The sequence below is a fragment of the Podarcis vaucheri genome (genome assembly GCF_965113315.1).
Source record: "Podarcis vaucheri genome assembly, chromosome: 15".
Taxonomy (NCBI): Eukaryota; Metazoa; Chordata; class Lepidosauria; order Squamata; family Lacertidae; genus Podarcis; species Podarcis vaucheri.
In genome coordinates, this window is record NC_138753.1 from 19,964,024 (window position 1) to 19,990,335 (window position 26,312).

Sequence of the window (26,312 nt, forward strand, 5' to 3'; positions counted from 1 at the left end):
TGCACACCATTCCTCCTCCCTCCTGTGGTGGTGGTGGGGGGGTGTGAGCACCCTGTTGCAACAGTTTAATAAAGATCAGGCTTACTAGCTGCTTTGCTTCTCAATATTCTCTGGTTTGCCTCTGTTATTTTCTCCTGCCGATAGAAAACCTACATAAAGGCTCTATACGGGTTCTTGGGAACCCCATAAGGGAAAGGGAGCAGTTTTTCTTACAACAAAGAGCAATGCAGATAAAGCTATAGGTTATCCCTATTCCTCATTAGGCTTTTGATGGGCTTAGTCAGGGGCAGCAATGCTTCTGAATACCACTTGATAGAAACTGCAGGAGGAGAGTGCTCTTGTGCTCATATACATGAAGGAGCATCTCCACCTCCCTTGTTCAGCTCCTGAGGTACAGCTCTGAGGGCCTTCTGGTGGCTCTCTCACTGCAAGAAGTGCGATTACAGGGAACCAGGCAGAGGGCCTTCTCGGTAGTGGCGCCCACCCTGTGGAACGCCCTCCTGTCAGATGTCAAGGAAATAAAGAACTATGTGACTTTCAGAAGACATCTGAAGGCAGCCCTGTATTGGGAAATTTTTAATGTTTAATGTTTTACAATTTTTTAATGTGCTGTAAGCCACCCAGAGTGGCTGGGGAAAACCAGCCAAATGGGCAGGGTATAAATAACAATTATTATTATTATTATTATTATTATTATTATTATTATTTATTTTCCTCCTTGCAGGCTTCCCACAGGCATCCAGGTGGCCATTGTTGAGAACAGGATGCTGCAGTCAGTGGGCCATTGGCCTGATCCAGCGGGGTGCTGCATGATAGGAATGTGTAAAATTATGCATGGAATGGATTAAGTGGATAGAGAAAAGCTTTTCTCCTCCCAGTACACTAGAACTTGTAGCCATCCAGTGAAGCAGAATGTTGGAAGACTCAGGACAGATACAAGAAAGGACTTCTTCACATAGCACATAGTTAAACTATGGAGCTTGCTCCCACAGGAGGCAGCGATGGTCACCAAGACAGATGGTGTTAAAAGGAGACTGGACAAAATTCATGGAGGAGATGGCTGCCAATGGCTACTAGACATGATGACTATGCTTTGCCTTCACAGTTGGAGGCAGCAATGCTTTTAAATACCAGCAACTGGAAACCACAGAAGAGGAAGGGTATGTTTATGCTCAAATTCTGCTTGCAGGTTTACAACAGGATGCTGGGTGAGCCCCCTTTGGCTTGATGCAGCACAGACTCTGTTGCAATTGCTCTATAGGTCTTCAGCTTCACAGGCCTGGTTGAAACAGAACATTCTGCCCAGCTGGCATTGCGAGGGTGAACACGGTCCTACATTTCCACATCCATCCCTAAGCCAACAACTCGCAGAGTCCTTTCTGTGCAATTAATAGGACTGAATTCTCCTTTACGGATTTCTTTTAAACTGTTCAGAGACTCAGCGGAGCTGGAATCACCTCCGAAATGTCAAGAGGCTTCGGGGATGTGTCTGTTTTAAGAACTCAAAGCAGCCGGGCTCTGCATTGCTAGCCAAGCTCTTAAAAGAGCAAATTGTCCAGAGGGCCAAAAGGCTTGAAACATAATGAAATGTATATATATGATTTTCTTATATCAATTTAGCTGATATATATAAACTCCTGCGCTCTGCTTCTGAAAGGCGAGGATTTCTTAATGCATTGTGTGCAAGGTTAACCACCAAGATTCTCTCTTTCTCCTCCAACCCACCCCCTTTTTTTAAAAAAAAAAAAATTGAATTGCTCCTCAGGAAAGAAAGAAGAAAGCAATAGAGAGAGAGAAGGGGGGAGCTATTACAATTATTTCTAGCTATAAATAGACTTTAAGAGGTTCTGGTGGAAATTGGCTGTTTTACTTTTGCGTGCATATATTTCCAGCTATTAAATCAGAATATGCGAATATACAACCTACTCATGTTTAGGATCCTTGGGGTGAAATTCTGGCCCAGCGTATCATGAAGATGAGCTGGTGGGATCTGCACATTCAGCTGAATGTGGAGGTGGGGACATGAGTTGGTGCAGAAGTGAGTTTGATTAGAATCCCATTCTGCAATATGAGGATGAAAGCAATGGCAGGCCTCTCAGGATTGTTGTAAAGATCAGGGGGACAATGTACGGAACAGGTTTTGAAAAGCACTCGGGGGCAGGGAATCCTTTTCAGACTGAGGGCAAAATTACTCTGTCGATTGGCCACATGCCAATGATATATAGGGCCAGGAGCAAAAATGGGTGTGGAAATGGATTTGCATATTGCCTATGGAAGTCTTTCCCACAAGAGGCAATGACTGCCACCAACTTGGGTGGCTTTAAAAAGGATTAGACAAATTCATGGAGGAGGAGAGGGCTACCAGTGGCTACCAGCCATGACGACTCTGCTATGTCTTTACTGTTGGAGGCAGTAATGCTTCTCAACACCAGCTGCTGGAAACTGCAAGAGAGGAGAGTGCTCTTGTGTTTGGGTCTTGCTTGTGGAGTTTCCACTGGGGAATCTGGTTGTCCCCTGTGAGAACAGGATGCTGAATTAGAAGGGCCAGTGGCCTAATCCAGCAGGCTCTTTGTTTGTTCTTAGTATGGCAAGCTCGTGACCCATAGGCTTCTGAAAATGTACATAGAGACCCCTCTCCATTCAGTCCAGCATGGTCATGGTTCAAGGGCAAATTCCAGACAGGCAGAAGCACTCAAGGCATGACTTGCCATGACCTAGGCAGAGTGCTGGTGGCCAAACAGAGAGGCTTGGCAGGTCACATTTGCCCCCCCGAGGCCTGTGGTTTCCAACCCCTGATGTAAGTGCAAGTCAATGTTATTCATAGGCATGTGGGATACTTACAGTTTACGGTGACTTTGACTCTTCGGATATCAGGTGCGGCGACATCATTAACAGCGCTGCATTCATACTCCCCAGATTGGTCCCTGGTGATCCCCGTGATCTCTAAGTACTCATCATCACTCATAAATCCCTGACCTGGAAGAGAAGAGAAGGAACACAGAGGATAAAAGTTCTGGCAGCCTTCCAGACCACCTTTGCTACTGCAGTTTAAATTGTGCACTTTGAAGCAGTCCTCTCAACAGCACAGGTGGCCAGATCTGCAGGTGGGCCTCTCCACTGAACACCTGGAGCTTTCTAGTTGCTTTGACAAGCAATGCTGAGAATACTTTTTGTTGTTGTTGTTGTCCCCCAATGCAACTCCTAGGGCTGTCAACTGATTAAATCATTTTTGTTGATTAACCATCTGCCCTTGTAATTGGTTACTCAATTAAATTTGCACAGATCTGCATTATTTCCAATAACTTGGTAGGTGCCTTTCTTTAAACAGCAAAGGAAGTGTGAGATATACCTTACAACTTAATAAACAAAGGCTTGTTGGTGGAAGGAAAAGTCAGTTTTCATATATATCTATATCCTCTGCTACAACAAAACACCAGACTCGGGAGCCTTAAAAATATAAATAGGCATGACCATAATTCTCTATGCAACCAATTAAAATTGCCCTCACTGATTAAAATTGGTCGTCTACTTAATCATGTACATTTCTAGTTGATTGATCTGCTGATTGAATTGTTAAAACTCAAGAGTATCTCAGGGTGTTGCTAAAGATGTGACTATAGATGACATGATGTGTAACACTTGAAACAACCTTCCTTGGTTTGAATGACAATCACTGGAAGCATAGATATTTCACTGGTATAAACTGATGGACGCATGCTTCATGCTACCATAATGTCATGGACTGGCTCGAAGCGAAGGAGTGGTAGAAGGCACCATCTGGGGAACCCCCAAAGGATGAAGGCTCAAAGCCAGGGGATTGGTGGTGGGACAATGATTTGTGGGCAGAGGAGGGTGAAGATGGGGGGGAGGTGTCAGGAGCCAAAGAGGTAACAATGTTTAGTGAGCAGGGAGAGTCTGTGGCTGAGAGAAGTCAAGAATCAGAACCCCCTTCTTAGACAAACTAATGATTTCAACTCTGCCTATGAAAATGGCTGAGGGATTTTTATATTTATAGTTATTAAATTCTAAAAAGGACAACAGAATCGATTTAAGGGGCAGGTGTCTTCCCACAACGGGCAAGCCTTATGTCAGAGGGAGCCTCAGAAGGCAGACAATGGAAGCCCAAGCTTTCAGATCATTCCTTCCCTTCAGTTCCAAACACAGTATCATGTAAACCCCCCACAGGTTCTCACACTGGAGCAGCTTTGGTTAACAGCTGGTTTCCAGGTCTCAAACAGGAAGGAAAATAAAACACAGGCACAAGCATGAAAGCCTTGCCCATTCTTCTCCAGAAAAGACTCCCACAGTGAAACTGAAATGCCACCTGCTACTCCAGACATAATACAGGTGTTCCTGGTCCTGGCTACATACCTGCATCTTGTGGCACAACTCCCCTCCCACCTATTGATTCATAATCCCACAAAGCTTTGTCAATAACACAAGGCTGCTGCTAACCACACTACCACCCCCACCCCACCCCTGGCCATTGCCACAAATATGCTTTCATCTCAACCTAACAATCCTTCTATCTGAGTTGTGTTAGAGAGCTCAACCACTGATACTTCAGTTTGGCCGTCATTTATGAAAAATCAATGAACCGAGCACATAAGGATATTTTAGTTGTTTGTTTGCAATTCAATCTATTTGAAATTTACAATTTTAATTCTGAATTGTTGTAGCCCACCCTATGGCAAAATCACCATAATCATCATATATGCAAATAAATAAAATAAAATGGAATTTAAAAATTCAAAGCCTGAGAAAATAAACAGTGAGGTGGCCAGAGAGTGTGTATTTTCAATGGTACACACAGACTAAGTAATGCCTTCTCCAGAGAGGTATGCCTAGTGCCCACATTTTGATCTTTCTGGCACAAGGTGAATACCACCTCCTCCTCCCATCTGCGTTATGTGAGGTATCATAGGAGCACACGAAGCTGCCTTGTCAGTGTGGGAATATTAAGGATAGTAGGAGAGGATATATTGATTAAATATTATCCTTCCTTCACTCACGCTAGTGAGTCATGTAGCAGAGCAGATTCCCCTCAATACCTCAGGAAGCTAGTTTGCAGATTTGTTTGAATCTCTTTAGTTAAGCAATCCGGTCTGGTTTGCCCAGACTGGATTATTTCTGGTGTCCCCTTTGATCCCTCTTAAAAGAATAAAGACACTTTCCTTAAAAGTATTAAGAAGTTCACTCACATTCAGTTCACAGTATGATGACTGAATGCAGGCTTTAGCTAGTAGTTACAGAACAAATTGTGAGGTCATCCCATTTGGGGATTGAGCCCATGTGAGAGCCAGCAGATGGCAAAATACATTAAGAGAACAGCATCAAGGGAAGAAAATAGCATCAAGAGAGAAAATGACATCAAGAGAAAGATCGCTGTGTGACTCGGCTCTTTTGTGGAGTGAGCCAGGGTCACGCCCATCTGCCTGGTCACAAGCAGGGGGAGGACACTTCAGACCAGTGGAACAGGAAGTTATATCAGCTGGAGTAACATCCCCCTGCCTGCGTCCACTCTAGGGAAACAAGGAATGTTGTATTTGATTGCTCCAATTGATTACATCCCACAGTCAGAACATTGGTCCATCTGCCTCAGAATTGTTGACACTGCCTGATAGTGGTTCTCCAGAATTTAGGCAAGATCTCTCCCAGCCCTCACTGGAGACACTTGGGACCTTCTATATGCAGGGCAGATGCCATTGCCTCAAGGCAAATTACACATACAATAATTAAAAATGCAAAAACAACCCCCACACACACACATTTAAAGCAAGACGAAAACCCTAATGAAGTAGACACTCATGGTAAAGACCCATTGATCCAGCTGGAAAGTCTTTTAGAACAAAAACGTTTCCAGAAAGTGCAGGAAATGGGTGCCTGTCATATCTTGACAGGGATGCTGTTCCACAGAACAGGAGCAGTCACACTGAAAAAAGCCCTGCTCTGAGTTACTGCAGAAAGGGCTTCTGAGATTTTTGGAACTTGCAGGAGAAACTCTCCCACAGACCACAGCAATCTACCGGATGTGCAAGGGTCAAAGCATCCTCTCAAGTTAGCTGATCCTGAGTTGTATAGGGACTTGTATGCAAGAACCAACCCCCTGAACTTGGTCTGGTAGCAATATATCACACCAGGTGTGGGCAAGTAAAGATACAGCTGGGCCAAATGAGGACCAGCTGGTTGTCAGAACATTCAAAAACTACCGTACCCTTTGCAGTACAGTCATACCTTGGATCCCAAATGCCTTGTGAGTTGAACGTTTTGGCTCCCGAACACTGCAAGCCCGGAAGTGAGTGTTCCGGTTTGCGAACATTGTTTGGAACCTGAACGTCTGACGGGTTCTGTGGCTTCTCACTGGCTGCAGGATTCTGTTCGACTTCCAAGGTATGACTGTATTGCATAACCTTGCATATTTTATGGGGAAATGTGTGTAAACTTCCATATTTTTGGGAAAGCTGCATCCAAAGAGGTGCACAATTAAGATGAGGAATTTTTGCTTTTTTTGTTTTTCATAGTCTGTAATAAATGAGACAGAACAGACTTATTCTTGAATGTGAACAAAACTGAAAAGGGACAGAAGTAAGCTGATATGTCTATACCTCCTTGATATATGCAGCAGCAGAGAGATGATAAATACGGAGAATACGAGGTGACAGGGAAAGGGAGCCTGCATATGAGACTGTAAAGATGGAGGGGGGAATAATAAGGAGAGGAGAAATATGAAGAGGAGAACGCCAGGCTCACTTTGCCAGAGACCCTTCCTTGTAATGATCCAATAATCCTGAGGTCATTACGGGCCTGCCCTATCCTCCAGTTGATCTCTATAAAAGATAATTGGAAGTGTAAGAAAATAGATTCGACGAGCTGGAGACAGAAATACATAAATAACGGAGGTGATTTCTTTTTGGTGCAGAAGGAGCCTCGGGAAGAGATAAGCCCGGCTTGCTACATTAGTGAGATAAGAATCTACAGGGATACAAATGGGGACTTTCAGAAGGAGGCGGCATGACAGACACAGCACCATCAATCATGGGAGGCTGGAATCACATCCAGAGCGTGGACCGCTCTGCGGAAGCAGGTCAAGCCAGCGTCACCCAAGTGGGCAGGCATGGCCCTGTGCCCCCATGCTATGCATCTCCTGCAGACATTCATCCTTCCGGTAAACAGTATTTTCAAGGAAGATGCTTCTGCTCCTTCAGGCAGGGATGTGTGAAACTTTCAGAGATGTCACCCATCTTACTGGATCTCCTTTGGTCTTCCCTTAGAATTCTATGTGGCTTACCTTTCACGTTATTTGTTTTTACTTCTGACTCTACAGCCAAAGTGATCCTGGAGTGACTTATATACAACAGGAGTCACATGCTGGGGGGGGGGTGTCCCCACAGGAATTTGGGTGGCCACTGTGAGAATAGAATGCTGGACTAGATGGGCAATTGCTCTGATCCAGGAGGTTATTATGTTATTACTGTGCAGCACAGAGAACTCATTGCCATCACGTGATGAAAGTCGGACCAGCTCAGAATCCAGTGGATTCTGCACCAGGCCTGCTCTGCTCACCTCCTTACTCCTGAAATTCCCCATTTTGGGGGGTTTCTGTTGGCTACTGTCAAAGAACTAGCCTCTTGTGGAAGTTCATTGCAGAATTCCTTATAAAAGGAGCTTCTCTACTGGTGTGACTGGGCAAAGGGACACCTCTGCTTCATCCAGTTCCTCCCCCTGTCACACCCAGCAGATCCAAATGACACATACGCTCTCGTGAACAGGCTTAGAGGTCCCTTTTAATGTGTGAAGAGAGGTGTAGATTGCCTCCTCCAACCCAGGAATATATATGTATCTATATGTTGAGAGAGAGAGAGAGAGAGAGAAAGATGAAGACCAAATGAAATATTCCCCTTTGTCAAGAACTGCAGCTTGAGTTCCACAACACTGGAGTTAATGAAAAGTGTGATAACCCCGGCATCTCATTTTGCCATAATTAATGCAAGCAATTGGATTGTGCTGGAGTCATCCCGATTTGGAGAAAGCACCCCAGGGTCACTGTCTTACTGGCTCGCACTTCAATGAAACAGTTTGTTGTGTTTGATTTAGACTGTGGTTGAGAGCATGGTTGGCACAGCTCCGGCCTCCTCTTCACTGTCCAAGATGCAATCAAGAACATCAGTATATCTGTGCCTTGCCACATGTGGTGGTGTTCAAGGGTGTGCTCTACTTCTGCCCATTACAGCAGCTCAGGGCAGCCCCTCTCGTGAGAAGGGTGGGTGGGAAACACTACTGGCAGCAAGGGATCCGTCCCAGGAAGGAAATGCAGATTACTATGAATTTTGCAATGCAGTTCTCTGGCCAATTAATATGTACACAAAGGCTTATAGTGGGGGTAAAGTGTGCATCTAAATCAATGAATTAGTGAAAATAACATCCAAAGGTGCACTATATATTAGGGGAAATGGCCTTGCAAAAGTATGTGTGTCAGGCAAAACTGCATACTAAACTGTTTAGTAGGAGAAACTGACACAAAAATGCTGGTGAATTTTCATGAGGATTTTTCTTAAAACAAAACAAAAAACAACCACAAACTGATGTGGAAATGTGAATAACTGGGAAAGCTGAGAAAAACTGAAATAGACAGATTCATCCATCCATAACTAGAAGCTAACCAAGGTCCTATTTCATGCTTAACCTATAACTATCTGCCTGTCTATCTTTCTATCCAGAGAAAGAGAGAGAGAAGAAAAATGCAAAGTAGGACATTTATTTTAATAAAGAAACTGAACCCTATATAAATCCCATGAGTCCTTCACATGCCCCCACTGTGTCATCTCCCCATGTGTGGTATCTCACATTGCTGGCATTGTGGGTATATCTAAGGCACAAGTGAGCTATATTTATAATGCAGGTGTTTTCACTAATATATGCATTTTCATGCATACTTTTCCCCATGTCTATGAATCTTTGTGCACATAACTTGGCTGGAGAACTTGCACTACAACATTCAAAGAAATGTGGATTTCGAACAACTGCTGTGTTTCATTTTTGCATATTGTTTTGGGAATTGCCAGTTAGGTTAGTTTGCCTTTAAATGCAAATCTAATCAAGCTTCTCCCCCACCCCAATGTGGAAGGAGCTGAACTGAGCTTGATAAGCTTTAAACCCCCTTTTTGCCTTTGTGGAGTACAAAGAACCTGCAGACTGGCTGTGTAATCCCCAGCAGTAGCTGCACTTCTGAAGAAGGAGCGCTACACTTAACTGCAACTGCCCCTCTTTGAATGGCTTTACTGGGAATTGCATGTGTGCAGGACGCAATCCACTGAATAGTTCTCCTGCACAAAGCTCACTGAATTTAAAGGCAGCTGTGTAAAACTACAGATGAGCTTCATTCATGTCAGTGAGGTTATGCACAGGAGAACCTCTTTGGCATAGTAGGTTGCATGCCTATGTGGCTCCCCAAGTGAAATTGCGCAGAGAGAGTGACGGAGAATAGAAACAGAGATTTCTAGATCATGAGTTGGGGAGGCCATAGGCCAATGCCCATCTCCTGCTTTTATAACACATGAAGTCTTGTCCTCCAACCAGGGCAAAGATTGTGGCAAGGACAGCCCCTTTCCGGAAAGAACACTGCAGCATGTCCGACAGTGCTGAGTGAACCAATCCCTTTCTGCCTAATCCTGCAGGTTCCACAGGAGAGCTTTTGACACAGCAGGATTATTTATCTGACTGCGCATTAGGCCTACCGACTCAGCAGTATAATAATGATGCTAATTAACAGTGTTCGTTAATATCTTTAAATTACCTGTGTTAGCTCCCAGGCAAAACAACCCAGTAGCGACAGTGGTGGCATGGGCCCATTTGCATCGGCGACTGACATTATGTTCATTTCACAGTTCATTAGAATGCTCTGGAGTGATACTGTCCCCAAATTGCAAGCTAATCTGAAAGAGTGAGGCCTGCTGTCTATTGGGTGCACGCAGAAGTGTTCATCCTCAACAAAGAGGTGAGCGTGGAGAAATTGGAAGGGCATCTTCCATTTGTTCTAGCTTTACGCTGTGGTCTCCAGGCAATTCTAAAGGGTGCCTTGTTCCCTCCTGGGTGAATCTGTCAGTATTGGTTTATCCTATCTTAAATTCAGTGCTCCACATTTCTGCATCACATCAATAAATGTGGCATTAATAAATAATATGCATAATCTAAGCTGGTGCCAAAGGTATTGCTCTGCTTTCCTTCGGACCATATCAGTGTGGCCAAGAGGGAAGTCTTGTCATCTGGGCAAGCCAGGACCTCCAAATACACTGTCCAGGCTTATGCTCCAGGGAGGTCACTTTGGTGCTGTTAACGCAGTGTTTTGACTTCACCCCTGGAAGCACAGTCCATTGTCTTTCGAGACAGACAGATGGATTGTTTGGTTGAAAAACTGCATTGCAAAGTTCAGACATTTCAAGGCCAGTCCTTTTACCCAGTTTGAGCCTCCACATATTTTCCTTTTTCCTTCTTCTAACACATGAAGAAAGCTAGAATGCTGGATATATGTACATACAGATATTGCAGGCTGGTGGCTGGAATGGCTGCCATCAGGGCTCAGATGTAGATAGCAGACAGAGTGGGAATATGGAGTTCATTCAGAGCCAAGAGGCCAAGCCAGGAGCCAGAGTCAAAAGACCTGCTGGGATGCACCAGAGTGAAGAAGAGTGTTGTTGTCGTGCAAGCAATGTCCTGGCCCAACCAGAAGCCTCTCATAGCTCTTCTTATCTAGGAAAGGTCATTGGTGATGCCTGGATGGTCAGGGCCAGTCAAGTACTTGGTTCCAAACCACAGCTCTGGAAAATCAGCTTCACACAGAGCCAAGCACCCCCATCTCTAGCCCCAGCTGTCCCTCAAAGTGGTAGTGTCATTCTTATTGAACTGGAATGGCTCTAAAGATGGATTTGACAAATTCATGGTGGAGAGGGTTGTTGATGGGTGCTCCACAGTTGGAGGCAGCAGTTGCTGGAAACCACAGGAGACGGAAAGGCTCTTGTGCCTGAATCCTGCATGCAGATTTCCCACAACTGTTTGGCCACTGTGAGGACAGGATGCTGGACTAGATGGGCCATTGGCCTGATCCAGCAAGCTCTTCTTATATTCTTATGCTCTGATTGGAAGGTCAGAAATCATAGTTGCAATGTGATCTGAATGAGGAACTTGCTGGGTCATCGATACCATTCTACATATATATAGCTGAACTGTTCTCAAAGAATCTGAGTCTTTAACATAGGCACAAATTGCTAGCCCTCCTGGAAATCTTCCAGTTCCAAGACGAACTAGCAACATCATTAATCAACAAGGATTCATCGTGTGGCCCTCTCCTTCCAGAATCCCTTGTGGAAAGGCAAATAGTTCTCATGTCCCCCTCCCTCTGAGGATGAGATGAGACAGAAGGGCCCAGACCCCATGTGCTTAACAAATCAGAAGGCAATTCATCTCCCGGAGAAAACAAGTGATATTTACATTATTAAATCACAATTACAAAGCAAATCAGCTGCAGAAAGAAAGGAGCCCATTTTCATCAATTATTACTGAACTGAACGTAATTTTTCAATCACAGCCAGATTGTAAATGGATGCTTCTGTGCAGCCAGAACTCTTTCACCATCATATTTACTAATCAAGTATTAACTTCTTGGAATTACGAATGACATTGTGGAAAGAAAGTAGGCAAATGGGAGGGGGGAGCTGGGGGCGCATAAGGAGAACGAGAAAAAGATGCACTTGTACTAATTACAAAAAAGTAAAATTAGGCATGACAAGCACTTCAGCGATAGGACAATGAGACATCTCTTGGGCCAGAATAAAAAGGGAGTGGGGCATTGAGCTTCTTGCTTCTGACTTGGGTGGAAAGTAGATGTTGCCAGCTCACTGAGACAGACAGAAAAAGCAGAGGCAAAGTGCTATTTTATTTATTCATTATTGTGTTCCTATCCCACCTTTCCTCCTGCGAAGAAGGTTAAGCTGAGAGGCAGTGATTGGTTCAAGGTCACCTGGTAAGCTCCATGGCCAAGTGGGAATTCGAAACCCACCGTGGACTCCCAGGTCCTAGTCCGAAACACTAACCACTACATCATACTGGCTCAAATAATATATATTATATGTTTATTATTTTATTGCATTTAGATCCCACATTTTTCTTGAAGCTCAGTGTAGCATACATGGTTTCCCCCCTTCTCATGCAATTCCCAGGTCCTGGTCCAACACATTGGCACTCCAGTGTTGCAGAGTTCCAAGTTATTAGCCTGCTGATTATTACCTTGAATACACAGACTGCAGAACATCCCTGGAAAGAGTCACCAAAAGCCAAAGGCTTCTGGTTGTTAGCTCTGTGGTAGATCTACTGTAAGGCTTGAAGAAAATACCTTAAGAGAAATAAGCCAATGTAGTTTCTTGCCATGAAGATTACAATGTGTACTCCATAGCCAGCTACAGAGTTATATCTGGCCCATCTCTTGCAAGGGCCCCCTTTTCTGCAACATCAGTCTTAGAATTTTGAGTGAAATATTTCCTATATCAAACTTCCTAAGTTAGGGGTGGGGGACATGTGGTCCTTCAGATACATCTCCAACAGCACCTGGAAAGTCACAGGTTCCCCATTCCTGGGTTAAAAAGATGTCAAATAATTTTCAAGTCAATCTAGGGAATGTTTCTCAGGAGGCATCCCTAGACATCTCTCGGCTAACAGTTGATTTTGTCTAAAGAAGCATTCTGAGAACTTTCAAGGGAAACAAAAGCAAACAACCCCACCCAAAATGTTTCTATAAGAATAGTGAAATTTATTGATGAAGCTTTACCCCTCAAATTTGACTTCTGCATTTCAGAATGCTGGTTTTGTGAAAGAGCTGCAGAAGTACTACAAGTGAGCAGAAATCGACTGTTAAAATATACTGGATGAGCATTTTCAATATACCATATTTTTCGCCCCATAGGACGCACCGGCCCATAGGACGCACCTAGTTTTTTTGGGGTGGGGAATAAAGGGAAAAATGTTATTTCCCCCCCCCCCAGGTGCAGGACTGGGGCAGGGGAAGCCCAAGCTTCCCCCAACCCCAGCCCCGAGAACAGGCTGCTCTCCGCAAGCCATGGGAGAGCTGCGCGAAGTCGCGCAGCTCTCCCATGGCTAGCGGAGCACTGCGTGAAGCCCGAAGCTTGGGGTGTGCTGAGCTCAGCGCGCCCCAAGCTTCTGGGTGCAGGCAAGCTCTTCGCTAGCTGTGGGAGAGCTGTGTCTCCCACGGCTAGTGGATAGCTTCCTGAAGCCTGGAGAGCGAGAGGGGTCGGTGCGCACCGACCCCCCTCGTTCTCCAGGCTTCAGCGAAAGCCTGCATTCGCCCCATAGGATGCACACACATTTCCACTTCATTTTTGGAGAGGAAAAAGTGCGTCCTATAGGGCGAAAAATACGGTACATGGAAAACTACCTGCTTTGCTCTGTAAGCATTATGTTACAAGCAACAAGTTTTTCACTTAAATGGGCATACAACATGTGAAGGGTATTCTCAGAGCACATTATTATTATTATTAGTCATTTTTGCAATGGCAACTCAAGGTGACTTACAATATTTTAAGCAAAAAACACATGCAAATATTAAAACCAGCATAAAAATCCAATATCTACAAGACAACTCTACATTAAAATATCCCACAACATAACCACAGCACACATACCACAGTATTACTTCAATCATAATTAACTACCCAATATTGCAGAAAACAGCTCCCAAGTCAGCTAAAGAATGCCTTTCTTTTTATAGAAAGTGTTGACGTTCCTAACTTGGATGCATGCCATGTTTTACGGAGCCAATGGACATAATGTCTGTAAAATTTCCATTTAGCAGCAATCAGCATTTTTCTTTTCTTTCTCTGCCATGATCAACATTGTCTCTATAAATTGATAATTACACTTATTAACTGAATCTTTAATACAGCCAGTAGGAACATGTCTAATTTTAATGGAATTATATGCTTAAGAAAGCTGACAACGTCTGTATAGTAGCCCTCAGTTTTTGAACATTTCCACCAAAGATATGTAACTGGGGAAACCTTACCACAGCTCCAGAAATGTCAAAATACTTTTCAATGGTGTGAAGCTAATTTCAGCTTGAGTGCTAATATGAGCAATGGATTCCAGGAGTTCATTCTGCAGGCCGTTCCTGTCTCACTCTGAGAACATGAGCGTGAGTTTCAAGTCATTAGTCACTTAGTTTGGAAGTTCTTACAGGGAAGTTAAAACAGCCCATTGAAAGGCAAGCAGTGTCTCTCTCTGTTGAATGTCTCAGGGTGGCCTCATCTCTCATCACAATTCATCGAGCAAATCATTACCAGCAGCCAAGGCTGTCTGCCAAGCCAATGAGATGCACCAGTGATTCCTTGCTGAGCCACTAAGATTGATATCCCACCAGAAACACCTGAAGTGACTCTAAAGATGGATTAGTCATCAGCGACTTCAGCCCTATTGCCACGACAATGTGTATGGAGATGATAGAGAAGGGGCTTATATCATCATGATGATAGGTGATCGGAAGACCTCGGGGAGGAAAAAGGAATCTGAAGTGGGAAGCGGTGAAAATGCAAAAACAAACAAACGAACAGAAACCAACCTAGCAAGGGAAGTGAGGAACCATCCATCAGACTTCACCTAGATATCTCTCTATTCATTTTCTCTCTCCATTCCTCTTATCTCCCAATTCTCTCTGCCTCACCTCCTTTGGCACTACTAGTTCCATTTCATTCATAAGGGAAACATTTAACCACACGAGCAGAATGAATTCATAGCCATACGCTGGACCATTCCACACTGAATTTACCCACCCTCCCCCTCCATTCATGGACAACTACAAGCCATGATTCAATTCCCATCAGAATCCAAATATTACCATCTCCTTCACATCACACATAACTTTCCACACTTGCCGATGCATGATTATTATTTTTTGCATAAATATACAAAGCAGCACAATAAACAAAGATGTATGGTTTGGTCTAGCTTGAGCATGAAACTGTTCAGCTCTTGGGAATCCAATATGGCGGATGATTGGTTTCAGGGTAGATGACAGCTCAGTGACAGAGCATGTGCTTTGCATGTAGAAGGTGCTGGTTACAATCCCAGGCATCTCTGGAAAAGACTCCTGCCTGAAATCCTGAACAGCTGCTGAGAATGTAGGCAATACTGGACTTGACAGATCGATGATCTGACTAGATATAAGTGATTTCTCTATGTCCCTATTCAAAATGGCAGTGAACTCTTTGTGCGTTGATGGTTTTAAAAATGCCAAAAAAATGAGATGTTTGTCATGGGCTTCTGTAGCAGCAAAATGGACTCACCTTTAAAAGATGACTTTCATAACTATGATAATTTTAAAATTTGCCACTACCGTGCAAGTTCCATGCAATGCCAAAAGGTTTCAGGGGGAGAAAGTTTGCCTCTGAATGGAAAATCTGTCATGTTTCAAAAGTCAATTGCAATCAGCCATGGCTTATATAAGATCACCCAATACTTGAAAAGTTATATTGAATAGCTATCAAAACTCAAACCTCCCCCACTGACTCTGAAGCACAAAAAACATGAGCGAGCACAATGGGAGCATGAGCTTACCACTCAGAAGCTGCTGCCTTCTATAATTGCTCAAACAAACAAAGGTTGACTTGGGTACTTCTTCTCGTATAAGAGGGTCAGAGGTGCACATGAACTGTCATTTGCAAAGGGAAAGGATGGCCGAGCACAGATGAACAACTGCAGAGAGCCCATTATAGAAACAAAAGCAACTCTGAACTAAGTGGCGCAGTGCCTCTCCTGGCACATAGTGATTATCAGTCATTATCATTTATTTGGGGCTGAATATGCTGCCTATTTTACTCTTTTATGAAGGATGCTGATAACTTCTATTGACAAACCAAATCAGCAAGTATTGTTATTGTTCTCTACAGGTATCCTAAACCCTAGCATCACTGAGTACCCCAGAAAAGATGGGGCAGCCCATATGGGGCATCCTGCATTGTAGATGCTACTGGACTAGATGACCCCCAGTATCTCAGACAATTTATTATTCTATTCGAAGGGAAGAAAGGAGAGAAGCATGAAGCATCTGTTTCAAGTGCACCCGTATGTCTCTCTCACTGTCTGGTTCTGGATTCAGAGATTAAAAAGCTGTATCCTTGGGAACTGGCAAAAAATAAAAAATAAAAATCACAGCAAGACTTCATTTACCATGCATCATAACCTCTCAGACAACCTCTCCACCCCTATGCTGCATGAGGACAATATATCTTAATTAGCTGGGCCCAACCCAGGCACCTAGGATGTAGTTAGTCAGCCACTGTGAAATGGCTCTTGCTACAGAAGGAACGGACTGCTCCGTTGTGGCTTGTTAATGAGGTGTTTACAGGAAGTCAAACTGTGCCTTTGTAGGATCCCCGAGAACCTGAAGTTCCAAACAAAGAAGGAGTCGTGGAAAAAACAAGTACACCACCTTTGAGTTCCTTGGAGGAAAAAGTTGGGATATAAATGCAGGGAACAAATAAAGAAATGAAATACCTGTGCCAGGAAAAAGCTTCACTTTTGGTATACTTTTGGTATTTCCCAAAGCTGTTACAGGAGTATTAAAACACACACCTGTAAATCAACCTGAAGCTCTGTGTGCACATTGGTGGCCTGAGAATGATGGCGATGGCCTGTCTTTGGAGGCTGCACAACATTTAGCACGGATGGGAAAGCATGAGAAACAGAGCACAAGCAAATATAATATTCCCAATAATAACCATTTCCAGCTGAGTTGGAAAGTGGAGGGTTGGCATATTGTACACCAGTGAATGAGTGCAGTGGAATGCCCCCCCCCCCAGTTAATATGTCAAAGGCCAAAGCATTTTGTAAACAAGCCCAATGGTGCCAATGGAAAAAAAAAAATGTGCTGAGTAACTTCCATTTCATGTCAAGATGCTCAGCCATTGTCCCACCAATACTCCAGAGTATGGCAGCTGGTCAGTGGATGAGAGCTGTAGTCTAACAACATCTGGAAGATACCATGTTGGCATAAACTTTTCCTGTTGTATGGCTCCTGCATATGGATATCAGTAGTTCCTATTCATACTCACATAACCAGTTCCATCTCACTGGAACACCCATCAAAGAGAGTCAGTGGTAGTATAGTGGTTAAAGTGTTGGACTAGGACCTGGGAGACTAGGGTTCAAATCCACCACTCAGCTAAGCAGCTCACTGGGTGACATCGCACCAGTCATTGCCTCTCATCGTAGCCAATCTCACAGCATTATTGTGGGGCTTAAATGGGGATCAGGAGAACCAAGGAGCTCAAGCTTCTTGGGAAAAAAGGGGTGGGATAGAAATGCAACAAATAGTAATAAATGTGTTCAGGTTACATTTTATGCAAGTTGAAGGGATATGAGCTGAGGTTTTGTTCGTGTGGGATGCTAGCCCATTGTTATCTCAAGGGGTTGCAACTGAAGGGATATTACAAAGGCTTATATACCTGCAAATGAGAAGCTCAGAACAAAAGGAATAGCCCGGGGTGGCTGGCTGCCTAAAGGAGATCTCAGAGTGCTGCAAATGCCGAAACAAAACTTCATCAAGCAAAGCTCCCCTGCAGCCCACGAAGAGAAATAACTTTTAAAATTAATGCTTGGAAAAAGCCACCCTAATGCATCTCAATTATCAGCAAAGAAACTGCTTGGGAAGTGAGTGTGGTGAGTTATTTATTTTCATAGCTCTTAACAAAAATATTGTAAAAAAAGAAAAGAAAAGAACCCCAGAAATTCCAAGGTCTATAATTTGGAGAGCTGATGCTTTTTTCTTCTCAAGAGCACAAACACACACGCCCCCTTTTTGATTCATCTAGATGAATCCCTAGGGATGTGTGAAAATCATCCTTTTTATTTCTGCAAATACTAGTCCAGCTTTCTGCATGCTGGCATGTTCATGAGACTTTATGGCAAAAGTGGACCTTATGCAAAATGGTCCTCACCCTACATGTGCTGCAAGAGGACAGACAGCAGTAGAGATCCAAATCATCACATGTGGGATTGTTTTAATCGCACACCATGTTCCCCGTTCAGAAGCACAGAAAGGCATAAAAATTAATGCAGATCTGAATTACCGTTGCAAGCTCAAAATGCCTTAATTGCACAGCCGCTTGCATACTTATAGCACCACTTTGTTTGCATATCCAACAAGAATATTCTGAAACCTCTCGCCTGTTTGGGACGATCAACTGCAACAGAAAATACTAGCCTGGCCACTTTGCTCCTCTCTGCTTGCATGGCGAGGAAGTAAATCACAATCCCTGGTTTAGTCTTACATCCCAACCAGAGACTGTGGCTTGCTTTACTCCGAACAAACTATGATCTGTAGCTAAGGTTTCTTCTTGTATTCTTAACCATGGTTTGTTGGCATGAAACAAACCATGTTTCCTAGCATGGGCGTAACACTAAGCCAAGGAAAGCACACTAGCCAGAAGAAAAACAGACCAAAATGGCGTATTCATGGCAAACAGATAACTGTGGTCACAAGGCCACTGTTTCCTCTTCATAGGGGTGGACAAATCTATCAATTGTGGTTTCTCATTTCCCCAGTCTTAAATTCTGTTCCACACATTTATGCAGCAATTTCTGATTCTTTTTCTTAAAGAAACAATCCTCATGAAAAGTTAACAATTCAGTGTGAATTTCTCCCAATAAACACATTTTTGTTTGCAGTTTTGACTAACATGCATTTTTTGCAATGATTTCTCCATAATATAATGCATTTTTGTATATCATTTTCAGTAATATATGCAATTTTTGCAGTCACCCCTAATATATGCATCACTGTGCGCATTGGTTTGTTGGAGAATTGCATTGCAAAATTTGGAGAAGTGCAAATTTTGAAGATTTGTGTTTTGGTTTGCATGTTGGTTCAAGAGGTGTGAATTAGGGAGTTTCTCATTAAAATACAACAAACAAACAGAAGAAACAGGTTTCTCCTGCATTCCTACATCTTCAAGATTCAAAAATACTAATAGAGATCCCTAAATTTCCACTTCTCTGAATGTATATGTGCAATGCTGGGGGGGGGGAGGGAGGGGGGAGGGTGAAGCTGAGAAAAGGGGAGGGGGAGGGAGAAGGGAAGGAGGAAGAGGGGGAAGGAGTAGCGGAAGAGGAGGAAACAGAGGAAGAGGAAGAAACAAGGAATTGAAACTAGATATAAACGTGACGTTTTACCCCAATAATGTCTTTAACTTTTTTAACATGGAATGTTAATGGTCTAAATAAGAAATCAAAAAGAAATAAAATAGAGAAAGTCTTGAAAAACAAAAAATGTGATGTGGTTTGCTGCCAAGAAACTCATGTGGCCAAAAAACACAAACATATACTGATTAATAAAAAGCTGGGAATGGAGTTCATAAACTCAGAGGTGAATAAAAAGAGAGGGTTGGTCATTTATGCCAAAGAGAAATTGGAACCCAAAATAATATGTAAAGATGAGGAGGGGAGAATTTTAGGGATCCAAATTACCCACCAAGGGGAAAGATTTAATGTAGTATCAGTCTACGCCCCTAATACAAACAAAACCGAGTTCTTTAAAAAACTAGAACAAACATTATTAGAATTAGAAAACTACAAATTAATTTTACTAGGTGACCTGAATGGAGTCCCTGAACCCGAAATAGACAGAAGTGAAAAAAGAAGGAAAGGGAAGCAGGGGAAACTCCCCAAAACCTTCGATGACCTTCAAGAAAATTTAGACCTAATTGACATCTGGAGACACAAAAACCCAACAGGAAAACAGTTCACACATTTCTCCGGAGTACACCAGAGCTGGGGTCGTATAGACCAGATCTGGGTCTCCAGAGATCTTCTGCCAAGAGCGGGGAGATGTATAATAGAGCCCAGGACATTATCAGACCACAGTTCAATCCTCTTGGAAATAAAGTGTACGCCATCAGGCACATACAGATGGAGAATGAACGATTATTTACTAGAACAGGACGAGATTATTGGCAGGGCAAAGAACATCTTGAAAGAGTATTTTGATCATAATTTGCACAAAGGAACTAAAATTAATGTGGTTTGGGATGCCAGTAAAGCAGTCCTTAGAGGTTTTCTGATTCAACAGAACAAATATAGAAAAAATTTGAGAGAGGCAAAGAAGGAAGAATTAATCAAACAATTGAAAGAAGTAGAGGATAAATTAACAATAAATCCTGGGGATGAGAGGCTCAAACAAATTTGTAAATTATTACAAACTCAATACTCATCATTGCTGAACCAGGAAATAGAGTGGGGAATAAAAATGATGAAACAAAGGTACTTTGAGTCAGCAAATAAAACCGGCAAGCTGCTAGCATGGCAATTGAGGAAGAAGAAAAAACAAAAGGCGATTAACAAAATTAAATTCGAGGACCAGTTAATAGAGGACCCCAGTGAGATCAAGGGAAAGTTCCTTCAATATTACGAAACCCTGTACAAAAAGAAAGAGGACGAGGATACAGCTGAGATAGGAAGGTATTTGGAAAGGAACGAAGGGGTACAGCTTTCAGACGAAGAAAAGATAGTCCTAAATGAACCAGTAACTCTAGATGAGGTTAGGGATGCAATCAAGAAATTGAAACCTGGGAAGGCTCCTGGCCCAGATGGCCTTTCTCAAAAATATTACAAAACCCTAGAGGAACACCTAATTCCGGTACTCGGTAATGTAATCAATAACATCCTCCAAGGAGGGGAAATACCCGACTCGTGGGGAGAGGCATATATCACATTAATACCCAAAGCAGATTCAGATACACTTAATATAAAAAACTACAGACCAATTTCTTTGCTTAACATGGACTATAAGATCTTTGCAGGAATAATGGCGTATAGATTAAAGAAATACCTTAATAGAGCGATCCATAAAGACCAAGCCGGATTCCTGCCTGGTAGACAAACAAAGGATAATGTAAGACATGTAGTTAATTTAATCGAATATCTGGATCTTAAGATTGATATCCCTGCCGCCTTAATCTTTATTGATGCCGAAAAGGCTTTCGACAATGTATCCTGGCAATTTCTCATTAAATGTATGGAAAGGGTAGGAATAAGAGGGCCATTCCTGGAAGGTATTAGAGCGATCTATTCAAACCAAAGGGCTAAACTTATAATCAATAGCAATTTAACAGACTCATTCACGATTACAAAAGGTACAAGACAGGGATGCCCATTATCACCCCTGTTATTCATTATGGTCCTGGAAGTCATATTAAATAAGATTAGAGGAACACCAGAAATAAGAGGGATTAAGGTAGGCAAAAAAGAATATAAAGTTAAAGCTTATGCCGACGATCTAGTAATATCAATAGAAGAACCTCTAGAAAGAATAAACACAGTCATGGGCTTAATGGAGGAATTTGGGAGGCTATCGGGGTTTAGATTAAACAAAACAAAAACAAAAATGTTGGTAAAGAACCTAGACGAACAATCAAAAAATAAAATCGAGGCGGAATCCGGGATAAAAATATCAAAAAAGGTTAAATATTTGGGTATCTGGGTCTCAACTAAAAGTATAAATTTGGTGGAGGATAACTACAGCAGAATTTGGAGAGAATGTAAAAGAGATCTGGACAGCTGGAGTAGACTACACCTGTCATGGGAGGGGAGAATGGCGGCTATTAAGATGAACATTCTCCCAAAAATGATATTCTTATTTCAAAACATCCCAGTAATCAGGGGCACGACAATGTTTAAGGACTGGCAGAGGACCCTCTCCAGATTCATCTGGCAGGGTAAAAGGGCCAGAATTAAATACAAGTTGCTTACTGATAGAAGAGATAGAGGTGGGTTTGCGGTCCCGAATTTACAGCTATACTATGAGGCCTCGTGTCTATGCTGGGTCAAGGAATGGATAGTCTTGGACGACACAGACCTGTTGGATTTAGAGGGTTTCAATGCTAGGTTTGGATGGCATGCTTACCTGTGGCATGATAAGGGAAGAGTGCATAAAGGCTTTTCTAACCACATCATAAGAGGGGCATTGTTAGAGGTGTGGAACAGATGTAAGAACCTGGTAGAAAAAGAAACCCCACTGTGGCTGTCACCCATTGACATTCTAGAAATCAAAAAATTAAATATGGAAGGTAAAAGATGGACATATGCCGATCTCCTGATAAGATCTGAGAGAGGATGGGAAATTAGACCCTACGACGAGCTAAAAGACAAACTATCGGGGTGGATGCATTTCCACCAAATTAATTCTTTATGGAACGAACATAAAAAAGTCGGTATGTGTAAGAACAAGTCCAAATTCCAGCTGGAAATAATAGAAGGGAAGTCCAAACTCTTAACTAAAATGTATAACCAACTTTTAGAGTGGGATACCAAGGATGAGGAAGTCAAAGAGGTCATGATTAAATGGGCTATAGATTTAGGACACCCCCTAGACTATGAAAAATGGAAAAAACTATGGAACAAGGATATGAAATTCTCAGCATGTGTCGGTCTCCGAGAAAATATGGAAAAGATGATGTACCGCTGGTACATCACTCCAACAAAATTAGCTAAAATGTATAAAACCGGAGATAAGACCTGTTGGAAATGCAAAAAGAAAGAGGGAGACTTCTTCCATATGTGGTGGTCCTGTGATGAGGTAAAGAAGTTTTGGGGCGTTGTTTATGATGAATTAAAAAAGATCCTAAAGTATACCTTCCCAAAAAAACCCGAGGCGTTCCTTCTGGGAATGGTGGGGAACGAGATCAATAAGGACGACCAAACTCTATTTCAGTATGCGACAGCCGCCGCTAGGATACTGCTAGCGCAGAATTGGAAAAAACCCAGCACCCCAACAATCAAGGACTGGCAAAATAAGTTAACTGAATATACTGATTTGGCAATAATGACTCACAAGATAAGGCAACAGAAAAATACCAAATTTATTAACGACTGGAATAAATTTTTTTCATACATGGAGAGGATATCAGGAAATATCAAAATCACAGTAGGTATAATATAAAAACCGTGAGGTAGAGTATGCGGACTAACAAAAGAAACTGCTGTACATACTGTCGAGATATAGGTCACGTCGTGGTGGTTGGAAGTTATATTATATAAAAGATTGTATATTGATTTTTGTATTTTCTTATTTTTTCTTTGTTTTGTTTTTGTAAACAAGGTATATGTGTTTTTAAATGTTGGATTACAAAAAAAAAAAAATAAAAAAAGAATGTATATGTGCAACTCTTATACCAAAACAGGGGCCCTGCACTCTTGCCTAAATGTACACAGAAAATTCCACCACAGACAACACAGAGGATGCTTCCCGATGTGTTTATTGGCAAGCAAACACAAACTGATGAAGTATTCTCAGTCCTGAGTGAATTGAAACTGGTTAGTGGGAAAATATTGGTATAAACTAAATATTAAAACTAAAATGGAACTAAATTTAAATTACAATTAAAAGAGGTTATTGAGCTTCTATTAGGGCTGAGTCAACAGCTCCTTGTGGTTTTAGGATTATACTTCTATTGATTTCAAAAACCACCTCTCCCTTCAATTGCTTTTCGGTAAATGCCTGTGGAAATGTTTGCCTGTTCACCTCTCTCTTCTGTGCTCATCCAGATTTCCTTTTGTGCCACATTTCTATGCACAGATCTGGACTTTAAAGCTCCATGTCCAAGCACTTGTTGTTTGTCCTGGAGCTTTCCCTGCAGAAACTCATGTTTTACAACTGAATTGTGGCTCGTAGTCATCGAATTTGTCAAATGATTTTTCAAAGCCATCCAAGCGGGAGTGAGTACCATAGTTTAAGTATGCAGAAGTACGGTACTTTCTTTTATCTCTCCCAAATCTTTCAGCATTCAGCTTGAACTGTTCTTATTTTATTTATTTTATTTTTTAAAAAAAAATCAAGAGAGTTCAACCAGTCAGTGAACTGTGGTCTGCAGAGGAGATATATTCTTTGAAAATGTCTAGTAAACCAGATTGGGAGTTGGCTTCCTATTGAGGGTATTTGGTGAGCCAACATGACTCTGTTGAGGGATTGGTGACTGTGGCATTATGGCAGTGGATAAAACTAAAGTGTAACTCTTGAATAAATGTCCTTCTTCTTCTTCTTCTTCTTCTTCTTCTTCTTCTTCTTCTTCTTCTTCTTCTTCTTCATTTGCAACACTTCCTAATTCTCCCTGATAGTATTTTACCTAAACACCCATCAGGTTTGCAACAACTAGTCATTTAATACTTGTAAAAGCACATCCAAAATGTCAAGTTTGCACCGTACATCCCTGACAAGGGCACTCTAGTATAGGCTGTTTAAGGGTCACAGCCACCAATTCCTCTTCTATCTATGGTATGGCAGCACTGGGTTGGTGCAGCAACATTTCCAAACAAATACAGCCACAAACAAAAAAGCAAATGCTAATGGATGCTGCAGACTATAGTAGCGCAAGTGTGTGCATGTGTACTTCATTTGTGTGTGTTTAGACACACACCCTCATTTGAATAAGCTGAATTTGGATTATAAATATAAAGAAGAGACAAAAAGGATGTTTTTTAAAAAAAAAATAAAAATAAAAAGAGGGAAAGAAATGCCAATTAATGGCTTTTCTTTGCAGAAGAAGAAGGAGCAGAGGAGTCACAATAGGAGAAAGAGTGATAAGACTATTTCTCCCCTGCAATTGTAAAACTAAAGGATAATAAAAATTGAGCAGGCACACTTTAAAGGCTCTCCCATTAGCCAGCTTGAGATACCGTGCCTATTGTTGCTACAGGTGGGAGATTATTTCTCAGCCTGCCACAGGTTGATAACAATTCCATCCTCTGGCCGGAAGGCTTATTGATAAAGAGGCAGAAATAGCACTTGAGGAGCCAGTGTGCAAAAGCTTTCCTTTAGGAGAGGGCTTTAGCCACTTGGCTCCTGCAGAACACAGTTTCCGAGGCCACTTGGAGCCTCTTCGCGCAAGGCAAAGAATGGTCCTTTCCTGTTGGAGCGTTGTGATTCCTGCTTAGGATCTAGCTTCTGGCAGTCATGGGCATGAAGTTTCTGGGCAGCTATTTTGAGGGATAGCAGCGATGCAATGAGGCCAGGCCACAGTGAGGCAGGTCTTGTCGCAAACAACATGAGAAAAATGCCTTTGCTGCTCAGATTAGTGAGCAAGGATCACCCCCAGGGCAAAGAAACTTCTGTTCGTCCTGATGTTTCTGGACTACAACTCCCATCATCTCTTGACATTGGGCATGAGGGATGGAGGTGATGTGTGTTTGGATTCCAACAGGGCCAAAAGAAAGTGCATATGCATGCAACACATAATTAACGCATGGAACTCACTCCCACAAGAAGCAGTGGTGGCCATCAGCTTGGATGGCTTTCAAGGAGGATGAGATAAATGCAAGGAGAATAAAGCTACCAACAGCCAGGATGGATGTGCTCTGCTTCGACTGTCAGAGGTAATATGCTTCTGAATACTACTTGCTGTAAACTGCCCTCTGTCTGCTCCTCAGAGCTGGCACATCACACGGGGCTGGGCCTCGGTGATGGCAACTTCTCTTCCTTTGCCCACTCCGCAGCAGCCGCTACAAGCTGCCCAAGGGAGGAGGCTGGCAGCAGTGGCCCTGGTGAGGCCACAGGATGCTCCCTCACAACCACTGCCACCATTGTTTGGTTTATCCTCCTCCCCATGCTTGGTGGTAGTGAATTGGTGGGAAAAATAGGGACACTTGGGGGGGGGGGTATGTAGGCTGGCTGGATACTGTGAGAACAGGATGCTGGACTAGATAAGCCCTTTGCCTGATCCAGTAGGCTTCTTTTTATAACACAGATTCCACATTCCTATATTACTCAGGATCTTTTCTAGGAAGAAAGGCCTACCCACCTGACCTGCATTGGCCTATTCTGTCCAAGATGCTTCTTTGTTGCTCTGTATTTCCCTCTGTTTCAGGGATGGGGAACCTAATGGCTAAGGGCTAAATGTGTCTTCAGGCCTCTTCACCCAGCCCACGTGAATCTCCCCAGGCCACACCCTCCACACCCTCCATCCTTACACACACACCCCTCAAGTGCCTTAATCTTTCTACAATGCTTGTCTGAACGGAGGACGGGCAACATTGTGTGTTTGTAAAAATCATCAACTTTGTGCAGCTGGAGTGCAGCCTCCTGTACACAGGAAAGAGCCACGTCTGTTGCTTTTCCCTGCTCCTCTCCACCAGGAGTAGGAATCAAGGCTAATGAAAGAGGATTTCTGAATGAAGCACGATGGCTTCATATTGTGAAAATGGTCTCAGGGCGGGTGGAAGGAGGTGGGACACAATCACAGATTCAGAAGCTGTGCCAGCAAGCA

The 26,312-nt window shown here is 42.8% G+C and overlaps 1 protein-coding gene across 4 annotated transcripts in view; it reads right to left on the reverse strand.

Moving 5' to 3' along the window:
• The window catches only part of LOC309520092 (opioid-binding protein/cell adhesion molecule homolog), a 744,782-nt gene that overhangs the window by 22,093 nt on the left and 696,377 nt on the right, over positions 1 to 26,312 (reverse strand). For all 4 annotated transcript variants that reach the window (XM_082201530.1, XM_082201532.1, XM_082201529.1 and 1 more), the window contains one exon: positions 2,842 to 2,976. In XM_082201530.1, coding sequence (XP_082057656.1) covers positions 2,842 to 2,976 — 135 coding nt within the window. The remainder of the gene's footprint in view (positions 1 to 2,841; positions 2,977 to 26,312) is intronic.